This window comes from Haliotis rubra, unplaced genomic scaffold (assembly GCF_003918875.1).
Source record: "Haliotis rubra isolate DU_JTF1 unplaced genomic scaffold, ASM391887v1 Scf429, whole genome shotgun sequence".
NCBI lineage: Eukaryota > Metazoa > Mollusca > Gastropoda > Lepetellida > Haliotidae > Haliotis > Haliotis rubra.
The window spans coordinates 376,155-391,768 of NW_025767112.1; the positions used below are offsets into that span (position 1 = coordinate 376,155).

The 15,614-nt window shown below is 39.9% G+C and overlaps 1 protein-coding gene across 4 annotated transcripts in view; it reads right to left on the minus strand.

The window, feature by feature from the left end:
• Positions 1-6,862: 6,862 nt before the first annotated feature.
• The window catches only part of LOC124288903 (NAD(+) hydrolase sarm1-like), a 36,154-nt gene continuing 27,402 nt past the window's right edge, over positions 6,863-15,614 (minus strand). For all 4 annotated transcript variants that reach the window (XM_046725494.1, XM_046725493.1, XM_046725492.1 and 1 more), the window contains exons 7-8: positions 8,359-8,670; positions 6,863-7,317 (exon numbers count right to left, since the gene is read on the minus strand). In XM_046725494.1, coding sequence (XP_046581450.1) covers positions 7,095-7,317; positions 8,359-8,670 — 535 coding nt within the window. In that variant the 3' untranslated portion in view covers positions 6,863-7,094. The remainder of the gene's footprint in view (positions 7,318-8,358; positions 8,671-15,614) is intronic.

The window sequence follows — 15,614 nt, forward strand, 5'->3', positions numbered from 1 at the left end:
TACATGCATCACTTCCAGCTCCCTGAGTTACACTCTTCTGTCATGTCTCCAAAATATTTATCAAACTTTTTCAGCACTAACATAGTGGTAGCTTCAATCTCATGCTCATAAAATTCTTATCACAAAACTGAGTCACACATTTTAACAAGCAAAATGTACAGGTGTATTTTATGGTCAAACAGGGTCCTAACCATAATATCTTATAATCAGTATTCATACATCATTATCACTGTGTGCCAAATTAATTATGAGTCCTATATCACATAAATCAGATTACAACTGACATCAATATACTTATACAACATATAGCAACTTCCCTCTCTTAGATCAAATTCCACAGGCCCAATAAGTGCCTGTGTGCCTCACACTCCAACAGGTCACTGATCAGTTACCTCCAACCTACCTTCTTTTCCCGCTCGGAAAGCTGCATAACAAAATCAGACAAGAAGACAAAGTCATCAATATCCCCCACAATGGTAAAATACTCTTGATGGACATGTCAGCTAGTTATGACTATGTACCTCAGTAATGTTGATACAGGAAATAGACAGGTAAGGTTGATTTATGTCATTAGGTTCTTGGATACCCACAAACTGGAAAGAGTATTGAAAGGTTCTGCTTTGGAAAAGAGCACCAACACCAATTTCAGTCAAAGTAAAACTTTTTGCCGTGGAAACGCAAAATATATTTTATTCAGAAATCTAAAACTACCCAAAGGCATCAGATCATCACCAGACCTATTGATGAGCCAAGTTTGGAGAAGAAACAACAAACGGCTTTAATGTTCTGCTCCGGAAAAGAGCACTTCCACAAATTTCAGTCAAAGAAAAACTTATGACCTATGTGCCAAGTTTGGTGAAGAAACATTGAATGGTTTAAAATTCTGCTCTGGAAAAGAGCACAAACACCAATTTCAGTTGAAGTCAAACATGTTGCCTTGGAAACGAAAATATATTTTACTCAGAAATCCAAAACTACCAAAAGGCACCAGTTCACCACCAGACCTATCTATGCCAAGTTTTGTGAAGAAATATTGAACGTTTTTGAAGTTCGGAAAAGACGAATTTGCACTTATGGACTGACAGAGTCCATTTCAATAACCCTGTGTTGCGGGGGATAATAGATAGAGTTGGCAGAGAATGTATTCGAGCTGTTTTATTAAGGTCAGTATATAAATATTAATTATTCCAATGCAAGTACAACATTTCTTACCCTGATACAATATACTGCACACATATTCCCATAAATATAACCCTCAAGTTCATTGTCAACAGCTGGAGTTGAGAGACCAGTTATCTTGTCTTGGGTGCACTCTATCTCCTGATGCACTTACACGGTCCAAATAATTAACGTCTGGGAGCATCAGTTAGTGGACTGACAGTAAATAATAGAACTTCATCTGTAATTGTGTTATGTTATTGAATCAAGTGACATACATGGATCATCACATCAGTGAGTGAGTAAGTTTAGTTTTACGCCACACTCAGCAATATTCCAGCTATATGGCGGCAGTCTGTAAATAATCGAGTCTGGACCAGACAATCCAGAGATCAACAGCATGAGCATCGATGTACGCAATTGTGAACCAATGACATGTGTCAACCAAGTCAACGAGCCTGACCACCAGATCCCGTTAGTCGCCTCTTACGACAAGTACAGGGGATCATCACATCAGCAGGAGATCACCTTTGAATTTTATGCCTGTAACCCAGGGCTCCACGCATTATCATTACATGAGTGTGTTTAGTCATACTCCGCTTTTAGCAATATTCCACGATGGGGGACACCAGAAATGGGCTTCACGCACTGTACCAACGTGAGGAATCCAACCTGGGTCTTTGGTGCGGAAAGCTGTAACCAAAAGGCTACCCTCACTGCCCTTATTATCGTTACAAAAAGGTAAGCCAGAGGCTTTCACAGGTAGGTCTCTTGCTGACACTGAGGCTATGCTCAGATAGAGAAGGAAACACTGGCTGCAGCATATGTACTTCAAAAGAGTCACCATTTCACATCTGTAAGATCACTGGCCCCTGGTCTTAATTGTGACAAACTCATTTCACGGCATCTTTCATTTCACGTCTCTCATACTCGAAATCTTTGAGCACTTTACATGACAAGCCGAACAACGTGTCACAATGAATAATCTCACATTCCTCATGTCAAAGACAAGTGCCAACACCAAATCTACCCACCCTGAAACATGAGACACTATGCATGCACACTGAAGCAAACTATCATGGCAGCTGGCCCAAGGACAAGACTCCACTAGTAGTGTTGATCTGACCTTAATATACTGACATGCTGTACATTCATCAAGTTCTGGCAGGTCTGGGGCAAAGCTTGGGTACTGATCTCCTCTCCACTGAAGGAAGGAACAACTTGATCACAGAAGACTCTTACATCCTGCCGGATGCCACAACCACAACACCAGAAATTAAGGTCAAACATCATACCGCAGAAGACAAGGAGGAACCCAATCCAGCTGTGAGAGTTAAGTTAAGTGAGAAGTGGAGCTGCACTTATGAACTCTCCAATCAAGGTCACAGTCTGGCAAGAAATTCAGGCAGATAATGAGGATCCTTACACTGGATTGTTGACTCTGAGCAACACACCAAGAGAGGGTTTGAACACAAGCTTAGTACAGAAACTGATTGGAGGCAGATCATAACTCTACAACCTTCCCCTCATCCTCTACTAAGGAAAACAGAGGACTAGAAGGACTTCTTTAGGCAGACAGGACATATTGAGCGTGGGAAGAATGCGCCCTACAGTAAACATAAGACTTACCGGTAAGCATAGAATATATGAGGATGTTTAAAATGAAGGTAAAACTTGTCATGTCCAATCAGAATCAGTTGGCACAAGAGAAATACTACAACATCACCCTCAGAAAAGTCGTAAACCTACTCCACCCAGAGACAGTGAGATTACCAAACAAGATCCTGAAGAATCATGAAGAAGATAAACTTATAGGCTATTCTCTGTTTGTCCCTGAACAGGATACATGAAGGTAAACGAGCCTCCTCTCTCCAGTTTCTACAGCAAGTAAAGAGGAAGAACATAAGTGTGGCTGCTGTGTCTAGTGTTTGTTTTGATATATACATACACTCAAGTTCTGTACAAGTAAAGCAAACGTATCAAGAGGAAGGATGTTACATGTTTTAGTGTACACTGAGCTGTATATCACACGGGTATCCCAAAGCCTTTGTCAGTAAATGTATTGTCAGGCTTGAAACTCTCTGCCTGTTTTCACAGACACATGCATATAGCAGCACATCTCATGGTGACATACATTCTGGTTGTTCTAAAGGATTGAAGAGGGAGGGAAATAGCAGTAAGTTGTATGATGATACAAAATGATGCAAACTTAGGTTTACTGTTAACCATTATGCTATCCACCTATTTGCCTACATAGTATTATTTTGCATGAATTCATGATATACATCAAATCAACCTTTCGTTTCAGAAGTATGTCTGTGCATAAATGTTTAATAAGGATAGTCACAGCAAGGAACTATACTATTATTCTATATTTTAACTTTTGTGCACTCTGCCTCCACTCTGAAATATAGCACAATAACATTAGTGAAGAAGCTTTTGAATAATCAGTTGTGAACCATATTAGAACATTTCTTAACCCCCTGGATGCCACAGGGACATATATGTCCTTCCCCTTCAACCCTCAATTTCAAGTCGAATAAAAATCAAAATATCCCACGCACACAAATACACTTCACAGTTTCGAATTCTTCGGGAAATTTCCTGTTTCTTGATACCATCCACTATTATTTTAGACAAAGTTCAAGTGCTGAAAATGACCTTTCAAAATAAGCTTCATCCAAAATGTCGCCATTTTTGACACAGTACGAAATCGCGATTCACAGCGTTATTTGCTGTATGTTTTGAAATGTGAAAACCGGATAATTACTGGGAGTATTGAATTTCAAAAATAACATATTCATGATCACTCATATCAGTTTTACATGAAATCGCTAAGTAAAATTCTGAAAGCGTTGCCGATGAATCTAGAATCGGTTGGGATGTTTTGAAAATGCACTTACTTACCGAAGCGTGAGAGGCTTTCCGCCATATTGGATAGTGTTTACAAAATCCGCTTAGCTGAAGGCCCGGTATTGAGACATATTACATCACGTATATTTCATATTCAGCTTCGAAAAATGCATCAATAAACTCCCCATACATTTTAGACTCAAACTGCAAGTGGTCTTTGTCACCAATGCCAACTGTCTAGATAAAATGAGATCGAAACATATTTGGTGTGAAAACGAACGCTGTGCTCGAAAGACTGCGCTGGTTGAAATGTAAACAAAGACAAAACCTATTTTACACTGTGTAGCATTTTCTGAAATTTTCCAACATTCATCCGTCTATTCATTGCTTGCAATGGCTCAATACCTTTGGAATATGCATGGAAAGAGTATCGTAGCAAGAAATAGGAAATTATAAATAGATACAATGCAATGATTTGATAATTCATAAGAAATTGTCAAAGTTTCCGTGCAAAGCGTGACGCCATGACTGACGGAAAATCACGCAGAACGACAACGGTAATTATCTGGATTTCTGTCTTTTTCTCTTACTTTTAGTGAAAACGATAAAACATATAACAATACACAGATAGTCAGAATCATTCTGATTACTTACATCTCATATTTATGAACAAGCGATCCCTGAATCAATGGAAGGGTCCTCGCAAAAATCCTGTGTACCCTTGTCAGCAAAGCCGCCATTTTGTAAGAAATCGGTCAGCGGTAGTGATGTCATCACGTCAACATTGTTGTACATATTAGGCAATTTCTTTGAGGTGAAGGTCGGTTGAACAAGAGTAAACACAATCGCCCAATCCTTCCGATTACACTGTCAGTATTATGGTGTATATTTTTGCGTATAGTTCAGATACTTTTTCATGAAACTGACTTCAGTATCCACATTTAGCCTTGTTCAATATCATATCATACGATGCATTATAGGGTTTACGGTGCTTTATTCTTTGAAAGTTTTTGATTGTTTGAATCATATTTACATAGGAAATTGACATATTTAGTGCAATACACCATATTCTAAACCTTTACACAAGTGTTAGAAGATCAAAGCGTAGCCATAACTGCAATTGCGTTAGTTCCGATGATGTACAATATTCAATGCATTTGGACTAATATTGCAGTTTCACATGAACAGGTTAATGAAGCGGCGATTTAATTCAACCTTATAAGTAAAACTGATAATATTAATGAAAATGATTTATATATGGTATGAAATGTATATGCACACATATATTTAAAGGAATTGTCTTGTTTTTTGCACATTTGTGTGTCGGTTTATAGAGAAAACAATGATGTAAATTGATTGGCCAGGTGGCGTTTTTGTCGGAAACGTTTTATGATTCACTATCATTGTTTTCGATAATATAATCAATTCATATTCGATTTAAAAATATTGTGATGACAGGATATCAAACTCTAACTATATTTATATCTGAAAATTGTTTAAAAATATATAAACCATGTCATGTCTTAATTTGGACAAATCTTACATCCATATTCTAATATATAGTACGCATTACTAGTCCCATATATAAAAGCTATCTTTTGCATCTTCCAATGCATACTTATGAAGAGAAATAGCTACATAATCAGAAAATTCTTATCCTAAACAAAATATTCGGTGTTGTGAAATGTTATTTTTCATTTACGTTAAATTGATGCCAAACAGGTGCTGCGTGTTTCTCACAAAAAGATACACAGTCAAACTGTCTAATTGTTGATATATTCAGGACACTATTTAAATGGAAAAATCAGTCATTTTATGTTTTGTCTAAAGAGTCTTAAATTCTGACATAGAAGCCAAGACCTTTCACACAATTAAAGGAAATTAGGTGAGATATGTACTAAACAGCATACCAGTGTCGTCTTTTTCCCGTCGCCGCAAAATGCATAAAACAAGCAATGACGTCAACTAAAATGGTGTATTATTTTCAGCAATTTCATTACATTTGAAGATATGGCTAGTACTCTGGTAATAACGATGCAAAATTAGTAAAAATACATCTACACAAACAGGACAATATGGGAATCTAAGAACTAACTTATATATCGGATAGGGCCATCCAAATCGCTATTACGTGCTTTCACCTGTAATACGTTGTCATTTTTCTTGTAAATTGTGAAACTACCAAACTGCATCCGCTCACATTGGGGAACTTTGAATTGGGATAGTTTGGTTCACCATGAACATAAAATAACGAAAATATAGCGTCCATTATCCACAACAAATTCTCTCCAAGTGATCTGAGTTACATGGACCTAGTGTTACGCATAACGGAGTTATGCCCCTTATCATTATATGTGTATGACCTCTCTGTCGCCGTTTGACGTCATAAAAGAAAATCCATTTTGACATTTATTGCGAGTCATTTTAATGTTGAGCGTATAACGTTATGCACAAGCACATAAACCCAATTCATATACACTTATGTCGTTCAGATATCAAGCTGTATTTTCTTCGCTAACACTTTCCGTAAAGATGCCACATTAAAAATTCAGTAGCACAGTGCTTTTATCGGTGCGCGATAAAAGCGGATAAAATTACTGTTTTTAACGCAAAAAAAATTGGACAACATTTAGCAGTGTCTATTTCTCAAACCGCCGAGGTAGTTGCACTTATATTTATACCAACGGATAGGAAATTTAATATTCTACATTTCTGTGTAATTTTATAGCCGTACGTAGATCCAGGACCACGCGAGCGCAATTCTCGCACAACGATCACTTTTCAAACCGTATGAAAATGTGCGCCTGAAAAAAAACTCGGCAGCCAGGGGGTTAAACAGACAAAAAGCCAGTGGTATTCCCAACAAAAGACAACACTTTTGTCGTGTTTATTTGGTGTGTGATTCTTCTATAAACAAGTAGCTTGTCATGAAAAAATCTACTCATATGCCTTGTAAAAAGAAGTTGATTGTCTCAAAATCACGTGGTTGTATGAACCATGAAGTTTTGTACTTCCTTACATTATAGTTGGTATGGCTTTCAAGATTATGGAGAGTCATTATCAAGTTCCTATAACAGCCATTGTCATACAAGGTCATGCAGAGAGTGTGAACTGGTGTGTGACTTGATTGCCAAACAGTCTGCTGGACGGAGGTGCACGTCATCCTGGGATGGTGATGACATGTTGCTCTGTGTGGAGGCCTGATGGGACAAAGGCTTCGTGTGTTTGCCCCCGTTGACCCCACTTCCTGGTGTGAGGAAAGTCTCCAGCTTGTCCACACAGGCATCCTGATAGTCATGCACCCATCTGGTTAAAAAAACATAGGTATATTACTAAATGAACCTCTTTAGCTGTTATTAGGAGTGTAGTTTGAAACATATCTAACAATTGAGTATCTTGCATGTTTGATACTATTTTCAGTACAAGTGTATTTGATTATATAACTAACAGTGACAATTGTAATACACTTATTACTCAAACTTTGCAAATTACTGAAATTCATTTAGGGGATATTCTATTTTAGGGAGATTTGGAGAACCTGGTTGTATGAGTGTATATGGATTTAGAAATGATAATTCATTCAAAATGTGTTATAATTTTTGTGAAAAAACGCCAATTTTGTGCATGTGTTTTTCATGATGTACATGTGAACATGATCATGGAAAAATTAAAAAACATGTACATGTCAGGGTGTTGTGTGATAATAATCAGACAGAAAGTTGGTCTGGTATTGTTTCAATCTCTAACTCTTTTTTTAGATGTGACATCTGTTACATCAGGAACGGCTATGTACAATCGACACAAGGGAGAGCATTGATGTTGATCTAGGTAACAACTAGAGCACAAGACATCAGTACCTCAAAGTGGAGATGAGCATCACAGGTGTCAGACTCAACTACAATGTCTGATGTAAACATGGTGCAAGACATCACTGGCGTCAAGAGCAACCGTGTTGGACCAATCATTGTGGGGAACAGCAATAGATTTGTCCATGAATCAAAGTTTACTTTGGACTTCCTTGACAGCCACAACAGAGTGTGACATCATGAGAGTTTTCATGCCATCAACATTAGACATAACAATCAGTGCTTTGGGGGTGTCTGTGTAACAGTCTAGGGTGGGATCACTGTGACATGGATGTCAGATAACAACACAAGAGCACACAGGACTCGTATAGTTACTGACCGAAAACAATCCCATCTCTTATGATACAGTTTGATAATGGTGTGTCATAAAGTGAGTGGTCCCTCAGGCAGCAAGATGATAATTATTGAGAGTAATGCATAAATGTGTAAAAACAATGTCATCAAACATTTTGCAAGCACATGCAGTTCATGATGAACATACCTGACAGAGTTGAATCTAACAACACCTCTCATGTCATCTGGCAGCTGGTCCAGCGGCCGCCACTCAAAACCATCCATGATGGGCACAATGTTGCAGTTGCTGTCCAGAGCAGCAACAATTTCTTTGTGCACCCAGTCCTCCCTGTTGTTGTCCCCAATACATCGGTCGAGAGAGTTCGGTGTTAGGATGAGGATGAAGTTACGGGAGAGATGGATGCTCAATAACAGATTTTCATCAAACTTCCCCGCTCTTAATCGATCAATGTCCAGAAATACTGAGAATCCTCGAAGTTGCAGGTGAACTTTCAGCAAACTAAAACAAGGGTATTGAATAATTTAGGTTAGATAAGATCATCAGTCATAGCAGGACAAAAAACATCACTGGAGCTCACCTGAATTTGAAGTAAACACTTTGAAATTTCAAGAAGGAAGGATGCCTTAGTAAAGCAGCCTTCATATATTCAAGTAGCTTCTGCATAAATACTGAAAGATAGTGCTCTGAACAAAAACATGTACAGCAAGAAAATCTGAAATAATGGAAAAAGCATGGCCAGGTTCAGCTTGACTTGCCTAAAGCAAAGGTGAGACACACGTCTGAAGTTAAACTATGGCAAACAGTGGAATGTGTTGAGCCTCACTACCACCTGAATGCTGACCATTAAACACAGCTTTGAACATGGATGCTGTGAAAAACAAATTCAACCTCTTGAAAAATGTTTTACTGTTATCACCTTCAGCTTCTTTGGTACTGCAGTTTCAGAGATGTTTTCATTTTGAGAAAATACACTTTAAGAATTTTTAAATATTCGAGTGCTAAATTGAACTACAGGTCAAAATGATCTGTATCATCATAATCGTAAAATGAAGTACATGTTGAGCAAGACAACTAACTGCTAATATATACATAACAGAACATTTTGGCCAAAGAAATGACTGATTATTACCGGTAGCTATAAATAACTTTCTTAATAAGGCATAGTGAAAATCAGATTCAAACCTCTTGAACAAATTGAGATCTCATATTTTGTGTGAACAAGCATGTGAATTTTCAGATACATTGGGGCAGTATCCATTTCAACCTTCCAACCATTTCAACCTTCCAACCATTTCAACCTTCCATTTCATATATAGTATGACCTGAAATTATTGAGAATTTTAGGAATATGTTTAATTGGATTTCTAGTATAAACAACCTTGCCCAGCTATCAAGTGCTTGGTTTCATTCAAGAGAGACAACTCCGTTAATCCTTTTTCATTTGTTTGTGAAGAGTTATCCCCCTTTGTTTACTTGCTAGCAGACGACATTTTCAGTGATCCTCAGTATTGATGATTTAGAGAAGAGGAAGTTGATTTTAGAGAATTATAACAAGAACATCAGATCAGCTAAAGTGATTTCAAGTAGAACAGGCATCCCTTTGTCCAATGTTTATCGTGTTTTGAAAAATATTGCAAATGGATATTGCATTGAGCACCAGGGAGGCGCAGGTAGGCCCAGACAATTGACTGCCGGTGACAGGAGGCGGCTTGGTATTCTTATTTCTAAAAACAAACGAAGGAGTTTAGAAAACTTAAGGCTGGATATGATTGATAGAGGAACTGTGGCTGTCTGTAAGGAGACAATTAGAACTGAGCTGCATGCAATGGGTTGGCAGAAAAGTCGAGGAATTTCATCACCGATCATGAAACCTGAACAAAAGGAGCGAAGGTTGAACTGGTGCTTACAGCATAGAAATTGTAACTGGGACAATTTGATTTTCTCAGATGAAAGTTCTGTGTGGCTGTTTCCTAATACACTGAAATTCTGGACCAAACAAACTGAAAAACCTTTGTATCAGCACCCAAAGTACAGTCCGAAATTTAACGTGTGGGGTGGCATATCTGTGTTAGGGGCAACGCCCCTCTGTGTACTTGAAGGGAATATGAACAGTGAGCGGTACACAGATATTCTTGAGGAACATTTACTTCCATCTGCTCACGTGTTCTATGGAAATGTTTGGATTTTCCAGCCGGACAACGACCCAAAACATCGTTCAAAGCTTTCACAGGCCTGGTTTCGGACCCAAAATATGACATTATTAGATTGGCCAAGCTGTAGCCCTGACCTAAATCCAATAGAAAATGTTTGGGGACTTATGAAGGAAAGTGTCAATAAGAAAAATCTCACAAATATTGCTGAAATGAAAGAAGAGGTGGTCCGATATTGGGACAGCATGGACCACGTCTTTCTAACTTCTTTGATCAGTAGTATGCCCAGCCGAATTGAAGCCTGCATTGCTGCCCATGGTGACTTGACAAAATACTAACTGTTCACCTGTCTTTGAATCTGGAGTTATGTTCTGCTAATATTCACATTTAATATGTGAGTAATGAGTGAAAAAAATATAAAAATTTACAATCTTTAAATTCTCAATAATTTCTGGTTGTACTGTACATTGGGCCAGTAGCTTCTAACCATTTCAACCTTCCTTTTCAGATACATTGGGCCAGTAGCTTCTAACCATTTCAACCTTCCATTTCAGATACATTGGGCCAGTAGCTTCTAAAGTTTTCACCCTTCCATTTCAGATACATTAGGCCAGTAGCTTCTAACACCCTTCCATTTCAGGCCTCTGTAATTTTAAATTTTGGTGAAAATATCTTTCATGGCTTGTGTCAACATAAACCCACGTGGGCTTCAGGCAAAGTGAGGTAAAACAATATTATATGCTCAATCCAATATGTACTTGCTGTATATCAAAGTTTAATTTTAATTTATTTAGCTAAGCAAGTGGCAAATATGTAATTTTCTGAATAAAATTGATATTTTATACTTATCCTGACTCATGAGGTAAGCCCTCCCAACCTCTCCTCAAGGCACTCTGGATTTCCCAGTAAATCAGTGTCAGGCTATAAAATACGGAGAGAGTGAAGAGCATGGGAGGCAGGTGGCGCCGTTTCCCGCCAAAACCTGGGAAGGGAGGTGACTCCTGGTTAGTGATTTTACATCCGCTTTTTTGAAGGGAGCTTCAAAAGGGGATTCAAGTGTTCCACTAGCATTCGGAAGGAAAGGGAGTCAAGCAATAAGCATGAGTCAGGATAAGTATAAAATATCAATTTTATTCAGAAAATTACATATTTTTCATTATCCTGACTCATGCTTATTGTTTGTAGAATCCGACGGGATAGGTGGTGGGTCAAGCCACCTCTGGATTCCTTAGTGATGAATTTACGTCCTATTTACCCCCATGGGAACTTTTAATGGCACTGCTGCTGTTGATCCATATGTCGAAAGAAATCTGGTAATTTTGGGGGACCACAATATATCAGACTCTTCTGTAACCGTACATGTGGATTTAAATAACTCCAACTCTTGATGTTCATATCAAGTGGAGCAGTGACCCTATCCGTGTACAAGTAATTCCTTACAAGTACAGGGTCCAATATTCATGCTAGTCTGTTCTAGACGTGTACATGGACTATAAGCTCTATTCCTTGGAGTACAAGCTTTGCATGACATGCGGTAAAAGGGCGAGATACATCTCAGCGCGCCTTTGAGGGACCGTCAGCTGTTGAGCTACAACCAGAGGTCCAAACTGGTGGATACCGGAGACGTCCTCGGTAGCAATGTCTCTGAGGTAGTGGTTAGCAAATACTGTCTCCGATTTCCAAAAACACCCTTCCATGATCGTGGATATTGAGCAGTTTCCATGTAGAGCGAGTGTAGATGCCAATGCTCTAACTTCGTGCGGATTGGAGGCTCCTGGTTTTAGACTTTTGTAGATATATTTTCAGCGCTCTGACTGGACATAAGGATAAGTCTTGTATATCCTGTGGACCAAGGATTGTAGATAATGCTGGGATGTGGAATTGTCTGTCCGGTTGACCTGGCAGTTGATTCTTAGCTATGAAATCCCACCTCAATCCTAGATGAACCATGTTGTGACGTTGTGTCAAAACGTATTCATTCAAAGTCCAGCGTATGTATTTCTGACATCCGCGCCGCTGTTGTCAAGGCGATCAGAAATAGCGTTTTCTGTGTAAGAAATTCGTAAGAAGTTCTTTCTAGTGGTCCGTACACATCACTGGTGAGATGTCGTAACACCACGTTGAGATCCCAAGCCGGCGCTTTAAATTTCCTTTGTTGGTTTTCCAGTTTAAAAGAGCGTAGCAAGGCCAGTAACTCTGGCACTTTCGTCAGTTTCACGCCTGTCTTCATAGTGATAACTGAGTAGAGAGCCGCTAGGTATGTAGATAATGTCGAACCTTTTAATTTCTTCATTTGTCTGAGATGACAAAGATATTCCGCCACTTGAGGATGTGTTGCTTTCACTGCAGTGAAACCTTTCCTCGATGCATATTTCTCAAAGCTTTGCCACTTGTCGTCATACAAGTTACGAGTAGATCTGCGTAAAGTTAGTGTAACTGCTTTCGCTGCTCCGGCGGAGTATCCTCTTTTCGACAAGCAATTCGTGATACGTTCCATACATGTAGGTGGAATAATCTGGGATACTTGTGAACTTGCTTGGTGTGAGGATGAATTAGTAGGTTCGACCAAACTGGAAGTTGTGGTTGTTGGTTTTCCGAGTTCTTGTAAGAGAACGGGAAGCCACGTTCTTGCCGGCCATTAAGGCGCGATCAAAATCAGTTGTAGATTGTTTGTCTGCCTGATTTTCTGTAATACCTGTTGTATTAACGCTGGCGGAGGGAACTCATACGCGTTTAGTCCTTTCCATGGGATGCTTAGAGCGTTTGCCGCCCATGCTTGCGGATCCTGAATTGGAGAGACGAATGTTGCCAGTTGGGAATAGGTCTACGAGTGGAGATCCTATCGTCTGTATGATGCATCTGAACGCTTGTGGATGTAACATCCATTCTGTTGGGGATGGTTGATGTGGTCGAGATAGCGCATCTGCTATTACATTCCTGGCTCCCGGAATGTGACATGCTTTCACATAAATGTTCAGATTGTCTATTATGTTGAATAGTTGAAAGCTGAGGTCGAGAAGATTCCAAGATCTTGTTGATCCTTGTTTGTTTATGTAGAACGCCACTGTTGAGTTGTATGGATCATCAATTTTGAGTTTCTTAGAATGTTAGACCAATGTAGTAGGGCATTTACTACTGCTTTCATCTCGAGCATGTTGATATGCAGATTCATTTCTTGTTTCGACCATTTCCCGGCAGCCACTTCGTTGTCGAGGTGTGCTCCCCATCCTTGCAGTGATGCATCTACGTAGAGGTGGACGTTGCACTCCGGCTCTATTAAGTAATTTCCGCCGCAAACATTCGACTTCTGAGTCCACCATAGTAGGTATGGTTTTAGCCTGTCTGGTATTTCGAAGGAAGACTGTGTATGTGGGCGTTCACAAATCTCTGTAGTGGACGCAGTTGTAGTCTCCCTCTGTGCGTCATGTCTTGGGCTGACGTGAGGAGACCTAATAGGCTCTGCCATTCTCGTAGTGGTAACGGACAGAGTAGAACTTGAGAGATCATTTGTTGAATCTTGATCCAACGATCCTCTGGAACGAGAATGCGATTCTTCGTTGTTATCAGCCGTATTCCTAAGAATTGTAAGTCCTGAGTAGGCTCTAGTTCCGACTTGAGGAGATTTACTAGCCATCCTAGTTGAGTGAGAAGTCTGATGGTGAAGTTCAATTGCAGTCTGAGTTGACTGGGATCTTGCTGAGCTTGAATCCCGTCGTCTAGGTAGAACGCACTGCGTAGACCTCGACGATGTAGATATATATTGATGGGCTTTGTCACTCGATTAAACAACCAGGGGGCCGACGATATTCCAAATGGCAGGACCTTCCATTGGAAATGACGTCCGTTGAACAGGAATGGCAGATATTTCCTTGACTCCGGATGGATCGGGATGTGTAAGTATGCATCCTGTAAATCTATGCTGGCCAGATAGTCTAGCGGACGTATGAGATGTCGTAGTTGTGGTAGATGTATCATCTTGAACTTTGCGGGTGGTAGGAGGTAATCTTTGTTGAATTTCCTAATGTTGTAAATGAGTCGGAACATTTTTTTTTGAATTTTTCTCTGGTACCAGAAAATTTATACAAACCTGTAGAGGTTATGAATTCTTTGAAGAAAGTCCTCCTTGGGGTACATATAAGCATTAAAATGTCCATTTTAAATCCTACGACAGTTGTAACTATATTTGTAATAAAATATTTACAAAACAAAAAAACCTCGTTTTGTCTTGTGAGACCACCCCTACAGGGCCCCACCGGACCAACACAGCCAAGAGCAGGTAACTCTCGCCGTCTACCTCGTACCTCACTTTTCATGCTGAACGTGTCAGACAGAATGAGGGGAGGCGGGTTAGCCGTACTTCCCAAGGAGGACTTTCTTCAAAGAATTCATAACCTCTACAGGTTTGTATAATTCTTTTCAGAAGAAGTCCTCCTTGGGGGTACATATAAGCATATGACAGACTCCCAAAGATATTTGAGACGGGAGTGGCATTCTGTCTGGCAACAACTAAACCTGTGGTGGAGTGAAATCTACAACCGATACGGAAATAGAAAACATCGAGCCACCTGACCGCCGATGTCAATCAGACGGGGGCGGGAACTAGAGAGCCCAAGCTTATATGTCAATTGGCTCAATATCAATGACATAAAACCCCGCCCCCAACCATTACAATGAAAGGAATGTATGGGGGACATGCCGAAACAACTCCCAACCCTAATATAGCCCCAGCCAGACAAGCGTGGCGAGAGGTATAAGGGTAGGGAAAGCTTAAAAAATTAAACGCTACAAAGCCAATAACCCAGGAGTCAAGCTAATAAGTACTGCAAACTAATGCTCGAAAGCACCCCTGTTTGGAAGAGGGCTTGCCGGGACCTCGATAAAACCCAGAGAAATTATTAGCCTCGCTAAAACTTTCTGAGGAAATGGTGGCAGGTCACTCTCCACTGGAGAGAACCGAAAGACCGAACCGAGCAATATCCTTAGAATGCGTGTCAAGTTGGTAATGGCGAATGAAGGCGTTCTGCTGGCTCCAAAGAGCGACAGAACCGATCTCTTCATTGAGCAGTGCCGCTGTGTAATGCCAACAAAGCGGCATCTGCCCTACCCAGTCTGCCTTCAACCCCTCGGGGGGAGGTAAACCTTATAATTGTAACCATACAATTACGGAAACAAGCCAACGAGATAAAGTGCGCTTGCTAGCAGACTCCCCAGTCTTCCCGCCACCAAACAGCTCACATGGGTACCCGTACGGATCCCTGTTGTTCATTCGTTCGTGACAGGCACGGGTGAGCA